Source organism: Tenrec ecaudatus, chromosome 1 (genome assembly GCF_050624435.1).
Source record: "Tenrec ecaudatus isolate mTenEca1 chromosome 1, mTenEca1.hap1, whole genome shotgun sequence".
Taxonomy (NCBI): domain Eukaryota; kingdom Metazoa; phylum Chordata; class Mammalia; order Afrosoricida; family Tenrecidae; genus Tenrec; species Tenrec ecaudatus.
Genome location: NC_134530.1, coordinates 46,134,892 through 46,150,043, shown reverse-complemented (window position 1 = coordinate 46,150,043; position 15,152 = coordinate 46,134,892). Strand labels below are relative to the sequence as shown.

At 54.0% G+C, this 15,152-nt stretch overlaps 1 protein-coding gene across 2 annotated transcripts in view; it reads right to left on the bottom strand.

Moving 5' to 3' along the window:
* EPHB2 (EPH receptor B2) overlaps positions 1 to 15,152 on the bottom strand; it is a 141,469-nt gene that overhangs the window by 19,827 nt on the left and 106,490 nt on the right. For both annotated transcript variants that reach the window (XM_075552083.1, XM_075552091.1), the window contains exon 5: positions 10,047 to 10,171. In XM_075552083.1, coding sequence (XP_075408198.1) covers positions 10,047 to 10,171 — 125 coding nt within the window. The remainder of the gene's footprint in view (positions 1 to 10,046; positions 10,172 to 15,152) is intronic.

The following is a 15,152-nucleotide window of genomic DNA, read 5'->3' as shown; positions in this document are numbered from 1 at the left end:
GTGCCAGGCTGAGGTGTAGGGAGGTACCAGCTGAGGTCAGGACAGCTCCCTGAGGTGGGGGAGGAGGCACTGGAGTGGAAGTCACCAGGCAGAGAGGGAAGGGCCTGTGGCAGAGGAGCAGTGGGCACACAGGTGTGAGCTGACAAAGAGCTGGGTTGGCACATCTGGGGCACAGGAGAGAGATGGGGCCATCCTGGGGGGGTCTCCTCCTCTCCCCAGCCCAGGAGGGAGCAGGAGGGGGAGTAGCCTACGAGTCACTTTCAGCCCTTCTTTCAGAATCCCCCTGACCCCTGAGTGTATACTCCCCTTCCCCTTGTCCTGGACCCCACCTCCCAGCGCATGCCCCTCCCTTGGAGCCCTGGAGCACCTGCGTGGGTGCCCTAGAATGGCATGTCTGCCTTGCCCTCTTGTCCTGGGCCCAGACTATAATCTCACAAAGGCGGGGCTGCACCCCCATCCCTTCAGTACCAAGCACGGCATCTTGATGTCCCTATGGGCGAGGCACTCGACTGCTAACTGCAAGGTGGCCCGCTCCCTGGGGGAAAGATGTGCAGTCGGCCTATGAGGACCACGGCCCTGAAACCATAGGGGGCGGTTCCAAAGGGAGAGCTTTGAAAGCAAAGCACAGGATCCTGCGTGTGCACAGACGCCTTCCGCGGCGTTCACAGGGGAGGCCACACTGGATGGCCTGGCATAAGAAGCCCTTTGCCACGTCTCCTACCACATCCCGAGGGTCCACTTGGCTCTGCTCAGACCCAACTACTTTCCCCAGTGTGTCTGCATGTACCCTTACTCAACAAATACGTTCCCCATAATAAGCATCTCCCATTCTTGGCCTCGTGTACTTGGGACATGTCATCAGGAGAGACCAGTCCCGGGGGAAGGACATCAGACTTGGGAAAGTGGAGGCTCAGGGACAAAAGAGGAGGAGCCTTGATGAGATGGATGGACACGGCAGCTACAAGAATGGGCTGAAACACAGCGACACTCGTGAGGAAGGTGCAGGGGCTGCGATGAGTCGGAACCCACTCAACAGCACCCGCCACCGTGACATTTGGAACGCGCCTAAACTAAGAAAGCGCTGTTCATCTGGAATTCAAATGGAACCCGTGTCCCGGATTCTAGCTCGGAATTCCCGCCCTCCACCGGGCGCCCTGGGTTGGGTTTCTCCCCAGCTCCTCAGTCAGTGGAGGCTTGCAGGGCGCTCAGAGGCCGACTGGGTTTCAGTGGAGCCTCCACACTATGACGGACATGAAAGAAAAGCCCAGAAATCTCCTTTGGGAAGTCAGTCCATGAAAACTCTACAGATCTCAATAGTCTGATCAGCTACTGATGACAGGGAGGGGTCAGACCGCACAGTGCCCTGTTCCCATGGGGTCATGTGTTGGGGGCTGTGTTTATTCGGAGATCCTACCTTTCCGGGACTATCTGAACATTTGCATACAATAGGTGTTGCTATGGACATCAGCATGACACCCACTGCTGTTTAGTAGTGGCACCTCTGTAGGATGCGCTAGGGTTTCCACGGCTGCAGTCTCTAGAGACGCAGACTGCCACCTCTTTCTTCCACGGAGCCACGCTGGGCTTCAATCACTGACCTTTCCGGCAGCAGCCGAGTGCTTCAGCACTGCGCCACCAGGGCTCCTGGATGAATATTAAACTACAATTAATTCTTGAACAACACGGGCTTGAACTGCTCGGTCCACATATACCCAGGTTAAACAAAAACCAAGCAACCGGAGAGGCGGTGTGCCACGAAGCGCCTCCGTGTGAGCCCTTGGTCTCTTCAGCAAAAGTGCGCACAGTCAGGAGTGGTCGCGAGGAGTTACATTGCGCTTAGAGCAATACCGAGAACCAGGGGACCCACGCAAAGCGCCACCAGTGCTGCTGGCAGTGTTCCCAAGAAGCAGAAGAAAGCCGCCTCATCAGAACAAGCTGAATCGTTTGATATGCACTGTAGATAGACGTCTAGCTGCGGTGGTCCACAGTGTCAAGATCAATGCCCCCAGTGAGTACAAAGGCAAGTCAGGAAGCCATCACTGCCTCAAAACAACAACAACACCAACAACAACACCACCAACAGCAGCACCAAAATCCACAGCCACGGAGTCGATTCCGATTCACAGCAACCCTGTAGGAAAGAGGAGAACTGCCCCTGTGGGTCTCCGAGACTGTGGCTCCGTAAGGGAGACGAAAGCCCCCTCTTTCTTGGGGTAGCAGCCAACATGTGACCCACAATGCCGCCGGGGCTCCAGCGGCTGTGCAGCTATGCCAGCAGGCGTGGGAAGCTTGCACTTTTGGCAAAATGCTTTTTTACCTTATATGGAAAACTGTGATTTTAGGCGGGTGCTTCATGTCACACAGGTAACATCCAAGACACATGTTAGCAGACTGCTTCTGTTAGCGGTTGGGCTTCTGGTCAGCTGCAGGTTACTGGCAGTGGAGTTTGGGGAGGTCAAATGTCACAGGAGCAAACTTGGTTGGATTTATCCCCCGCTGCTCCTCTCTCTGACCCCTGAAACAAGCTGCCTTTGGCTCCTCTAATTCCTTCTCTGATGTCGGGGCCACACTGGGGCGGAACCCCGAGTTCCCGGGAACAATCTGACTACCAGAGGATTCTACAGCAGACCGGCATCTGTGGTGGAGTAGATCACTCACATCATTTTCTTCTAGTAATTCTGGGGAGTGTCCAAAAGCAAGGCCGTTCCTCTGAGGACTAAGGTGCTCCTGACTCCAGCCATGGCATTTTCCACTGCTTCCTATGCATGCGAAAGTGGGCCATTGAAGAAGGAAGGACCGTCGGAGAATCAAAGGATTTGCATTGCGGGGTTAAAGAAGAATACTGCCAGTACCGGGGGCTGCTAAAAGGACAAACGGTCTCGGAAGAAATACAGCCAGAATGCTCCCTGGAGGCAAGGGTGGCAAGACTTCGTCTTCCATACTTGGACATGTTGTCAGGAGAGACTAGGCGCCGGGGAAGGACGTCATGCTTGGGAAAGTGGAGCAAAAAAGAGCGGGAAAAGAGGAAGGCCCTCAATGAGATGGACTGACACAGTGGCTGCAACACTGGGGTCAGGCACGGGAACAATCGTGAGGGTGGCGCAGGACTGCGCGGTGTTTTGTTCCGTGGCTCATAGAGGTGCTATGGGTCGAAACTGACTTGCTGGCACCTCACAACAAAAATACCAACATCCACAATTCCAGAGCCCTTTGCTGAAAATGTATCTGAGAGGGAGAAATTTTAGAACCAGCTCTCACGTCTCCCCATTTCCCAAAATTTTAATGAAGCATTAAACACACAGATTCACTGGCAGGAGACTCCGGTCTTTGCCACATGAAGTCAGCTCTCCAATCTGAGAGCACAGCATGTGTCGTCTTAGATCTTTGACATCTTCTTATTCATTTCTCTCTGACGCTCTCTCTCTCTCCCTTAAATGCTTTTGTTATTGCAAATGGTATTTTTAAAATTAGCTTTCCAAATATTTATTTTTTTATTGTGAGGATCAATATTTTCTCTGTGCCTTAATATTTACAGACACCAGCTAAATGTTTTAAATTCTAAAACTTTATCTGTAAAATCATCTGGACGTCTATGAAATTTTTCGAAGATTTCAAAGGGTAAAAGAAAAGTTATACGCAGATTTTCGCATAATCTGACTGTTGCCTCCCACCTTGTCAAAGGCCAAACGGTAGTAAAAAAAAAAACCAAAAACCTTCAAAACACAAGCTGCAGTACCAGTCCTGGACACTAGGCGCCGCTGTGCAACATGGAATCTGCTTGCCAGGAAACATAGTAGAGGCTTTAAATTCTCTGATCTAGGAGATGGACGCTTTCATGTTGGTGCATGGTGCCTTGAGAAGGCGAAAACCAACGCAACTAGTTACCTTCTATTTTTTTTAAAGGCAGGCACAGAAGACAGGATGAATGTTGTTTCAAATCCAGCGCTTTTACTTAATTCCAGTGGGAAAGATCTGTGCCTCCGTTTCCCGTTCTAGAAAATGGGACCATCAATGCTAGTTTTTCAGGGTAAACTGTGATCAGGTGGTGCCTGGCATGTAGGAGATGCTCACAGGGCCCATTCACTTTCTTCTAACCAGGTGGTCTCAGCAGTGATTAAGTGCCAGTGAGATAGGGGAAGGCATTTCGAGGGTGGTGTGGAATCAGGAGAGACCAGTCCCTGGAGAAGGATGCCATGCTTGGTAAAATAGGAGGGCGGCAAAAGAGAGGAAGACCTTCGACAGGATGCATCGACACGGGGGCAGGCAGAGGAGCAATGGGAGGATGGCCCAGGACTGGGCAGCATTTCGCTCTGGGGTGCACAGGGCTGTGTTGGTCAGAACTGACAGGATGGAATCAACCAGGAGCCCTGGTGGCGCCATGGTTAAGTGCTTGGCTGCTAACCAGGGGCTGGTGGTTCGCACCCAGCCAGTGGCTCCACAGAGAAAAGATGTGGTGATTTGCCTTGTAAAAGATTGTTGTTGTTGTTTTTAGCAGCTTGGTTCTAACTCAGTGACCACAGGCACCTCAGAATGAAACACCCCCCAGCCCTGGCCCACCTTCACAGTCAGCACCATGAGTGAGCCCTTTGTTGCAGCCACTGTGTCAGTCCATTTCCTCCAGGGCCTTCCTCTCTTTGCCAACCCTCTACTTTCCCTGAAAGGGCGTTAGCCTTGGAAACCTGATGGGGCAGTTCTACTTTTGTCCCCTAAGGCTGCTACGAGTAGGAATCAAGGCCCTAGACATTGTTAGCAGCTATCGTCTTCAGAAGTTCTGGTGGTACCGTGGGGTGAGTGTTGGGCTGCTAATCACAAGGTCGGTGGTTCAAACCCACCAGCTACTTCGAGGGAGAAAGATGTGGCAGTCTGCTTCTGGACAGAATCACAGTCTCTGAAACCCTATGGGCAACTGTCCACCGCCCCTGAGGGTCACCACGAGATGGGAGGAGACTCAACTCCACTCTCATTAGCTCCACCGCAGAGTCGGCTGTCACCAGTGTTCAGGAATGCAAAGGGGGCGCATGAGGGACTCAGCTCCTCAGAGTCCATGGGTGGCAGGGGTGGTGAAGGCTTGGCCACTGACCGAAAGGCTGGAGGTTCAAAGCCACTTAGAGGCACCTCAGAAGCCAGGCCAGGTAACCCCGCAGGGGATCCATTTCTGAACGGCCACTGCCTTGACAGCCCTATGGGGTGCAATGCCACTCTGAAACACTTGGGGTCACCAGGAGTCGGAATCGGCTGAAGGCAACTGACTTTTGCAGGCAGACCACCTGAATGTGGCTGGGCTTTCCTGGCCCCTGGTTCCCCACCGGCTCCAAGAGTGCCCCCCGCTGTGCCCTCAGCAGTCTCCGGGCTTCTGCCTGGCAGAAATGTATGTTGAATAAACATGTGAATCCCCATGGGACACAAGGCTCATCCACTACAGGAACCTCTTCCCCCGGAGCTTTCGGGGCTCAGAGGTAGCCAAGGAAAGCGGAAACGGGCGGGTGTGTTGGGGCTGCTGCCTCCGGAGGCCACCTCCTCAGGACACGGCGTTTTCCAAGGCTCAGCTTCCCCTCGCCCATGGCTGTCTGATGGGCCCCTCCTTGAGCCCCGTGGGACTTTGCTGTTCCTCCCTGGCTGTGTCACACCTTCTCAAGGCTGCTCACACCTGCGCCTGTCAGTGGACTCTTGGGACTCCTGGGACCCAGCCCCAAGGCTAGGGACAGGCAAGGTTGAATGATCCAGTGTCCACCCCTAATCTGAGAGGGGGTACCTTCTCTGCACTCAGTTGTAAGTGCCCCCTCTCTGGTCATTTGTGGCTAAAACCCTTCGTGGCAGGAGCTGGTCTTGCCTGCACCTGAGCGGTAGAGACCTGGGAGGGGCAGGGGCAGAGGGCCGGGTGCGGAAAGAGGACAAAGGTCCAAATCCTGGCCACAGAGCGTGTGGCCCTCACTGTTCCCTCTTGCTCAGTGGGTGAGTGGGGTGTCTGCGAGGACGGGACGTAGAGCTCCTGCGCTCGGGCATGCCAGCAGGTGATGACTGTGGGAACAGCACAGCCGGCCGGCCCGCCACCCAGTCGGTCCGAGTGGTGGCAGAAAGTAGGGCAGCTCTGCCCACCGGCTCACACCTCCAGCGGCCTGCGCTGCCTGCCCTTCACAGTGGGAAATAGGTCGCAGGCAGGGCCCGCGCAGGGATTCCTCATTTCCGCTCCAGTCTTTGGGGACAAACACTTTCAGTTTCATTTAATCATAAAGCTTCTTAATTAGTTTTTTTTCCCTTCCTCCCCTTTCCTTTTTGAATTTGGAGTTGCTAAGCAGTGCCTGCCTGAGGGAGAGGAAGAGCTGGGGTCCCCCGGGGGCTGGGGAGCAGCTGGCTGGGCTGCCCAGGACCCTGGCTCCTTCTCAGGGGACTGGGCTGCTCTGGCCCTCAGGTGGTCACTGGCCCAGTCGCCCAACGACCACTTCCTGAGCACCTACTGTGTGCCAGCCACTGGGGACACAGCCTGGATAGCGGCAAAGTCTCCGCCCTTGAGGGATTCCTGCCCTACTGGAAACGGTGGTAGCAAATACCCAATTACCGAGTAATATTTAAACAACCATAATGATGGTTAATAGCATGGGCGAAGGTTGGGCACAAGTGGGCACTCCGGGCCCCTGCCTGGTCTAGGAGCAAGGGAGTTCTTCCCTGAGGAGGTGGAGCAAGACCAGGGCGGGGTCTCCATGGAAGGCCCCACCCCTGGCGCACGCAGCCCCGCCCGTCTCATTCACAGGCTCCCACACTGGCTTCGCCCACTCATTCACAAATCTGGCTCCCACAGTCACTGCTCAGAGCCAGGTGTGAAGGGGGCTCCGCAGGGGCGGGAAGACCTTCACCCCAGGGGATGACACTGGTGGGCCCTGAGGATGCTGAGGGCAGAGATGAGGGGGCAGGGAAGGGAGGGTGTAGATTCTGGGGCTTTCTGGTGTGTGGGCTGCAGTCAGCAGGGTGCAGGTCAGGGGCAGGGGTTCATTTCTGATTCCTTCTCTCCTTTCATTGGATGCCCCCTTGGTGCCAGGCCCACAGCACTGGGGAGGGGGAGGCAAGCCAGACTGGTGCGGCCCTGGGCCTGTTGGAAGGCCCTGCCTGGAGGAAGGCTGAGCCCATCAACAGGCAGCCAGAGAGCACCAGGGATGTGAGGCTGGGGATGTGCTTGGGCCCCTCGGAGCCTCACCAGGGTGGGCTGATTCAGCAGCTACACGCACGGCAGAGCCCCTGGACCTCTCGCAGAGCTGGCCATCACGGTCTCATCTCTCTGCCCTCAGCCTTTAGGATGAGCCTTCTAATTCACTCCAGATTCCCAGGCTTGTCCTCAACAAAAGACTTTCCTATCAGTCATTCACACCTTAGTCTAAACCAAAGCCCGGGTGACAACTCTCCCTGTCTGTGATTGTCGTGTGTGGCTCAGGAAGCAGGGCATTGAAGTCATCACACAAAGATGTCTCCTGGAGATGACTACAGGGCTGGCCTTAGCTCAAGACATGATGCGCGCACCCCCGCCCCCTGCCCATGACAACACTATGCAGGGCAGCACTGACGATGCAGTTCGGGGAGTGGCCGGTCTGACCTGCCCACATGGGAGCAAACCAAGAGGGGAGCACAGCACACCAGCACACCACAGGAGCATGGGAGCAAAGTGGCGATGTCCCTGAGGATTCCTGGCTGTAGACTTCTGACTGGGGGTGGGGGGTGGGAAGTGCTTGGCACCTCATCTGAACTGGTTGGGGGCTACTCAAAAGGGGGCCACACTGAAAGCCTAAAGGTGTAACAGGGGGCGGGGGACACTAGGCCGCTCCATCCCTGACTGCAGGAAGAGCAAAGGGGCCTTATAGGAGGCTGCCTCTTGGCCACGCATGTGAGGACTAAGGGTGCTGGAATGGTGGATTATAACCAGCCTGCTTGCTAGTGAACAGATACCCATCGACCCTGGGTCAGGATAGCAGTGGACTAGGAACTGTTTGTATGGTCTTTCTTTTATTTAAAAATTTTATTTATTTTAAAAATGTTTTTCTTTTTTTCTCTTTTGGTGTCTATCTATATAAGATAGGCAGGATAAGCAATCCCAAGGAGACATCAACAAGACTGATGATTGGGGTGGGGGGGGCAGTAAGAGGGGAGGAGGCAGGGGGAGGGGAATGGTGAGCCAACAACGACAGGGACAGGGGAAGAGCAAGGGATCTAAAATGATGGTGAGGAGGGTGTAGCGTTCCTGGTTGTGCCTCATCAATTGAAATGTATCCAAGAGGAATTACTGAGAGGTGGATGATGAGTAAAAATGATAGTGGGGCAGGAGGAAAGAAAACAGAAAAATAGGAATGAAGAAGAAAGTCATACTTATATATAGGTATAACTATAGATATGTATGTATGTAGATATATAGAGATAGATCTATTTGTCTATGCATGTATATATGTGTGACCTCAATAACTAAGCAGATGGACTTTGGACCTCTACTTAAATCTTACCTCAGTACAATAACAATTTGTTCTAATAATGCGGCAGTGTAGGATACTCACCATCCCGACATGATCACCGAAGACAAAATGGGCGCATGAGCAAATGTAGTGAAGAAAGCTGATGGTGCCTAGCTATTAAAAGATATAGTGTCTGGGGTCTTAAATGCTTAGAGTTAAATAAGTGGCCATCTAGCAGGGAAACAACAAAGCCCACATAGAAGAAGCACACCAGCCTGTGTGATCATGTGGTATTGACAGGATCAGGTATCAAACGATCCCAAACAAACAATTATATTGATAGGAGTAGCATGGACAAAGTTGAGACCCAAAACCCACATGTAAGATAATTGGACAGTCCCTCCCAGAAGGGCCACACAGTAGGGATGATAAATCGAAGGAGTGGTATAGCACTGATGAGACACATAACTATCCTCTAGTTCTTCAATATTTCCTCCCCTTACTAGTATGGTCTTTGTTTACCTCATTAATCTTGTTAGATCTGTGTATGTTCATCTGTACAATTAAGAGTGCTAGATGCATGAAAGCCAAGATAGATAACCCTTCAGAAACAGTAATGGGAGTAATGATTCTGTGAGGGTGAGGGAAGAGAGGAGATGATAGCAATGATGATTATATAACTTGAGGGGAACGAAGAACAAAATTGCAGGTGGAGGGATAGATTGGATGGTATAAGATATGGCAAATAACAATAATCATATCTAATGTAATAATTATAATATAATAATTAGGGTTCCTGGGGGCTGGGAGGGAGGGAAGGGATAAAGGGGAGTTGATATCAAAGAGTTCAAGAAGAAAGAAAATGTATTGAAACTGATGGTGGTAGCATTTGTATAATTATGCTAGATCTAATTGAAAAATGGATTGTTACAACATCTGTAATGGCTCCCAATAAAAAATAATTTAAAAGAAATGCTCCTGGAGTCTCGTAGGTGACAAGAAGTTCCATCTGCTTCCTATGCAGGTTCCCTGCATCTACCTGGCCAGAGCCCATGTAGCCCTTGGCCATGGTGCAGTGGGCAGGGCGGATGAGGGGAGGAGACAGAAGAAGCTCTGGGGGGGCACCGTGCTGGCCACCTCCCCTACCCTGCACCCCGCCCCCACCTTACACAGGTGGAAGCCACAGCTCAGGCTGGAAGACAGCTGTCCAAGACCACACAGCTGGGTCAGGACAGAGTTAGGATTTGAACTCACAGCTTCTGACTCTAGTCAAATGCCCTTTCTCCTATACCTGTGCCTGCCAACAACCTGGATCCCTGGGTCCTAGAGGTGCCTGCAGGGAGTAGTGGGTCTGATTTAAAAGTTCAGCCAGAAATTCCCCACCCCCCACCCCAGGGGAAAAGCTCCAGCACCCTCTCGGTGAACAGCTCTCCTGAGTGGCTCTGAGCTCTGCCCAATAATAAGGCCAATTATTACTGAACCAAAGCTGCTCTTTTTGAAAACCGGTTCGTATGGGTCCAAGGAAGGGAAAGTCAAGATCATGGACCTTGGGCGGGAAACAAGCTGTGGCCATGGGCAGACCCCCAAGACGGGAAGAGCAGGGCTGGTCTTAGGTACCTTCTCGTAGTACTGCAGCTCATAGTCCAGGATCACGCCGTTGGGCTGGTCAGGCTGGGACCATGACAGGGTGATGCTGTCCACCGTGCGGCTCACCTGGTGCATGATGGACACAGCTGAGGGAGCTGGAAGAGAAGCCAGAGTTCAAGGGTCAGGGGTCATACATGGGCATGGAGGTACAGCTTCCAGTTTGACCTCAGAAGGAGAGCTGGGGATCCAGCCAGGGGAAGGCACCTGGCCAAGACCATACAGTCAACTGGGGATCCCCAGAGGCCTGGGTCCAGGAGAGGGCCAAGAGGCTCGGGCAGGGCCACCTTCCCAGCTCTCCCAGCACCGCCAGGTCACAGATACTGACTACCCTGCATCCGGGGGCCTCATCATGTGGAGGGGAGGCACCAGGTCCCTTCTCTGGGCCTGGGCCCCCGTGGGTGGACTAGATGCCCTCCCCGCCCTTTCCTGGAGCTCCTAGTCCACACGCATGAAACACGGACCCCAGACACGGCAGCGGGGGCTCTGGTGGAGGAAAGCAGAGGGGCCTGCAGCCGAGAATATTCACTCACTCACCCAACAAATCTGTGTTCAGTGCCTCCGAGTGAGCACCTGAGAAGACTGCAGGGCGGGAAACTGAGTCCCCTCCCACATAAGTCCACCCCACCTCTGGCCAACTCCGCCAGGACCCCGGCCGGGTTTAGCACTTAAAGGACTCTCTGAACAATGCACAGACTCAGAAATTTAGGTCCAGAGATGGGGTGCGATGGGCCCAAGATAACACAGTGAGATCACAGTTGGCGGGCCCTGCCCCTGAGCCACTGAGCCACTGTCTGGGGTGTGGCTCCCTGTTGGAGCCCTGGTGGCATAGTGGTTACATGTTGGGCTGCTAACCTCAAGGTCAGCAGTTCAAAACCCCCAGACACCCCATGGGAGAAAGATGAGGCTTTCTGCTCTCGTAAAGAGCGACAGTCTCAAAAACCCACAGGGCAGTGCTAGCCTGTCCTCTAGGGTCTCTGTGAGTCGGCATCGACTCGGTGGCAGCAAGGGACCGATGAGTTGGAACTGAGTGGACGGACGGCAGTGCCTTTGGCTTTGGGTTCTGCCAGGTGATGTCGACAATGCTGGTCCAGGGACCACACTTTGAGGAGCGGTGGATTCAGGACCACAGCAGGAAAGTGACTTGTCCAGGGTCACACAGCAGGCAGTAGTGGGCCTGCATTGAGAGCCCCGACCTGCTGAGTCCTGGTTGGCATTTTCCACTCCCTGCCCTGGCCCTCTCATCTGCCCAGGGCCAGCTATTCCTACAGAGCCCCCAGCACAGAAAGCCCTGGAACAGTGGTCCTATCCTGATGTGTGGTGAGTGAGCAGGGGCAAGGCTGCCCAGACAGGTGTGTGTGTCAGGTGTGTGTGTTGTGGTGGTGGTGCAGAGAGCCTAGCTCAGGTGTACAAGAACTGCTCAAGCCCACTGCTGTCAGGGTGATCCTGACACATAATGCTCCCAGAGCAGAGAGTAGACTGTTCCCGAAAGCTTCCCAGGCATTATGGAAGTAGCCTGGCCCAGCTTTCTCCTAGGAGGCTGAGGGTGGGCTAGAACCGCCCACCTTTGGTTAACAACCAGATGCTGTAACTGTCACACCACCAGGGGTCTCTGAGGGGGTCTCTGCAGACCACCTGCAGAGGGGTGGACAGAATTTCCTCCATGACAACACAAGCGTGACATCAAGCTGGTCGCCTTGGCAATCCTGTGTGGCCCAGGGCGCCCATGGCCCAACAGGTTGTTGTTAGGTGGTCTTGAGCCTGTTCTAAATGACCCATGCGACCAGGTAGGACTGCCTCTGATGGTTTCCTAGGCTGTGCTCCTCGTGGAAACAGGTCACCAGGCCCTTCTTCCTGGGAGCTGCTGGGTGGATTTGAACTGGTAACCTTTCAGTTAGTGGCTGAGAGCTTAACCACTGTGCCACCAGGGCTTGTAAGCTAACAGCTAATCTACCACTTCCTCATTGCTCATTGTGCACCTGTCTGGGCAGTTCAAGGCCACCAGAGGTGTCCTGGAGGGCTGGTGGTGGTGGTAGGTACCGCTGGCCTGGTCCTCACTCAACGGCACGACGTGAGAAGAAGGAGCCCAGCCTAGGCCTGTGCCATCCTCACAATCTGGGGTCGCTGCGAATGAGTCGATTGGATGACAACCGGCCATGTTTTGCCTTTTACATCCGTGAACTCTGTAACACCCATAGCCACCCTAGGGGGCAGTTATTATTATTGGTGGCTTATAGATGCGGACATGGAGACCCAGAGAGGTCAAGAACTCACCCCAGATCACAGAGCAAGGCATGGAACTGGGATTTGAACTCAGCCTCACTCCTGAGTGTCTGAAGCTGGAGAATGGAAAGGGGGTGTGGGTGGTTGAAAGCCAGGGACCTCAAGTGCCCCCAGGACTCCTTGGCTTTGCTTCTACCCTGCTGCTGCCAAGCCGTCTTCACCCAGTGCTTCCGACCCTGCCGGCTTACCCACCACCCACTGGGCCTCCCACTCTGGACCATGAGCTCAGCTGCTGAGGGAGGCAGGTCCCACTCGGTGATGGGGGTCTGGCCTGGAGGGCTTAGCTGGCAGGTTTAGGTTACAGGCAGCTAACTCGGCTCTGATCCCATAAGCCCCGGAACCCCGGGCGGGGCAAGGAGGCAGCATTTGCTGGGAAGATGATCAAGGCGTCCAGCGGGGCCAAGGGGCCAGCCTTTCTCCAGGAATCCAGCGGGATTAAGGGCAGAGAAAGGGGAACAGCTGGAAGTTCTCCCACCCCGCTGCTGCCCGCCGCCCACCCCGGGGTGTCGGGTTTCCATGTAAGTTGGTCATCAGGGGATTGTGGTATTTTCAATTACCAGCCGGGCACACAGACCAGGGGACGGGGTCAGTGGTGCCCTGTGACCCTTGCAGGAAGATGGAGCCCCAGGGAGCAAGCACAAAAGAGGCTTGTGGCTGAGGTGAAGAGAGGAGAGGAGAGGAGAGGGGCGGAGGGGAAGGACAGCCATCAAGAGGCGGGTGCAGAGGTCGTGGAGGGGTAGGAGTGTCTGCTTGGCTGGGGCAGGTGGTCAGGGGCCCCACTGCCCCCAACAGGCCCGCATGTTCGAGTCCAGCTCTTCTCTAGAAGAGGCCCTGTGGGAAGCAGTCGTCTCTTGCTTTCTGAGTCCTCATCAGGGAGGGAAGGGGGAACCTTCCAGGACTTATGTCTAATGCAGAGCAAGAAGTCTTCCTCACTCTGGGAAAGAGGGCATGTGTTTGGGGGCTCCCTGAGTGCTGCCTCCATAGCCCCAAGCTCCCCCGAAGGAAGCAAGCCCTTCCATTAGCCTTTGCCCTTTCAGGTATCATAGGACCCCCGAGACAAAGGCACTGGGGAGAAGTTGCCAGGCGCAGAATTGAGACTGCCCCCGCCCCCCCGCCAAACTCATAGACCCCACTGCTTCCCTGACATTGTCACTCCTTGCTGGAAGCCCTAGGTGATTCTCCACTGCGCCTGGATTCAGACGTAACCTGCCCACTTTCCCCCACCTGCCTCCCACTCCCAAGTGCCACCCACACGGAACCCCTTTCTATTCTAATCATTCTGTGGGCATTGGCCCTGCTGTCTTTCTGCCTGGCACCCTTGTCCCCACAGATCTTCCATGGCCAGTAACTTTATTCAGGTCTCTACTGGCTCCAAGGTCACTTCCTCTGAGAAGCCCCCCCCACCAAGCATCCTGTCCCCTCATTCACTCCCCACCCCACATTCTGCTTTATTCTCTGCACCTTGTTTGCTTGTTAAATGCAGCATCCCAGAGACTATGCCGTTTCCTGAAGACAGGGGCCTGTCTCTCACGTTGCTGTTAGGTGCTGCCCAGTTGATTTTGACTCATGCAATCCCATGCGCAACAGAATAAAACACTGCCAGATATGTGATAGGGTGCGAACATCTACGCGCCTACAAGCAAGTCCTGTTGCTACGACGATTACTCACATCAATTCACCAAACATGGAAGCTAGTAGTGATGAGGAAACCGAAAGATTTCACTCACTTCTTCAGTATGAAGCCGCTCCCATATGCAACCAAGATACATGAATCATTATTGATGATTGGAATTCCAAAGTTGGAAACAAAAGAGGAAGGCCCCCCGCAGTTGGGAAAGCGGGCTTTGGTGATGGAAATCAGCTGAAGATCACTGGATAGATGTTTTCAAGACCTTGACTCCTTCGTCGCAATTACTCCCGGCCCCCATCACATAAATGGCTCGTGTGCGCATGGACCTCACAGATGGCACACACAGAAGTCAAATGGACTACATCTGTGGGATGAAGAAGGGATGGAGATGCTGCGTGTGATCCGTCAGGGCAAGGCCAGGGGCTGACTGTGGAGCAGACCGCCAACTGCTCATATGGGAGTACAGGTTGCTGCTGAAGAAAATGAACACAAAATATGACCTGGAGTCTATCCCACCTGGATTCTGAGACACCTCAAGGACAGATTCGACCTGACAAGTGGTGGAATGACATTAGGAACATCACACACAAAGGAAGTAAAAGGTCTCGCTTATAGCCAAGTCCTTACTGCCAGTACCTGGAAGAGTGTGAGGCTGAGAGAGAGAGAGAGAGAGAGAGAGAGAGAGAGAGAGAGAGAGAGAGAGAGAGAGAGAGAGAGAGAGAGAGAGAGAAGGAAGGGAGGGGAATGCAGATCCCTTCCAGCCCCTCCAGAACTCTGAAGGGGCCCTGGTGGCACAGAGGTTGAAGTGCTCCGCTGCTAACTGAGAGGTTGCTATGCGTCTGAGTCAACTGGGCTTTGGGCTTCGGAGTTCTGATGGAGACAACTGACAGCAGCTCTGGGCAGGACCCTGAAGCCGTGGCCCCCAGACTGTCTCCAACAATTTATTCTCCCCAGACCCTGAGCCTACCTGCAGGTGTGACCTGCTGCCTCAAACAAGAGGTCTCTTGCCCAACAGCTGGCCTACAATACCAGGGCCATTGTCGCCAATGTCCTTCCACCTCCAGGGTCTGCAGCGGGCGCTCTGTGCTCTGCACAGGGTTCTCAGATTCCCAGCCAGCGGTGGAATGAATGGCTGAGCTGAAGGCTTGTTTCTGAAACTGTAGTGA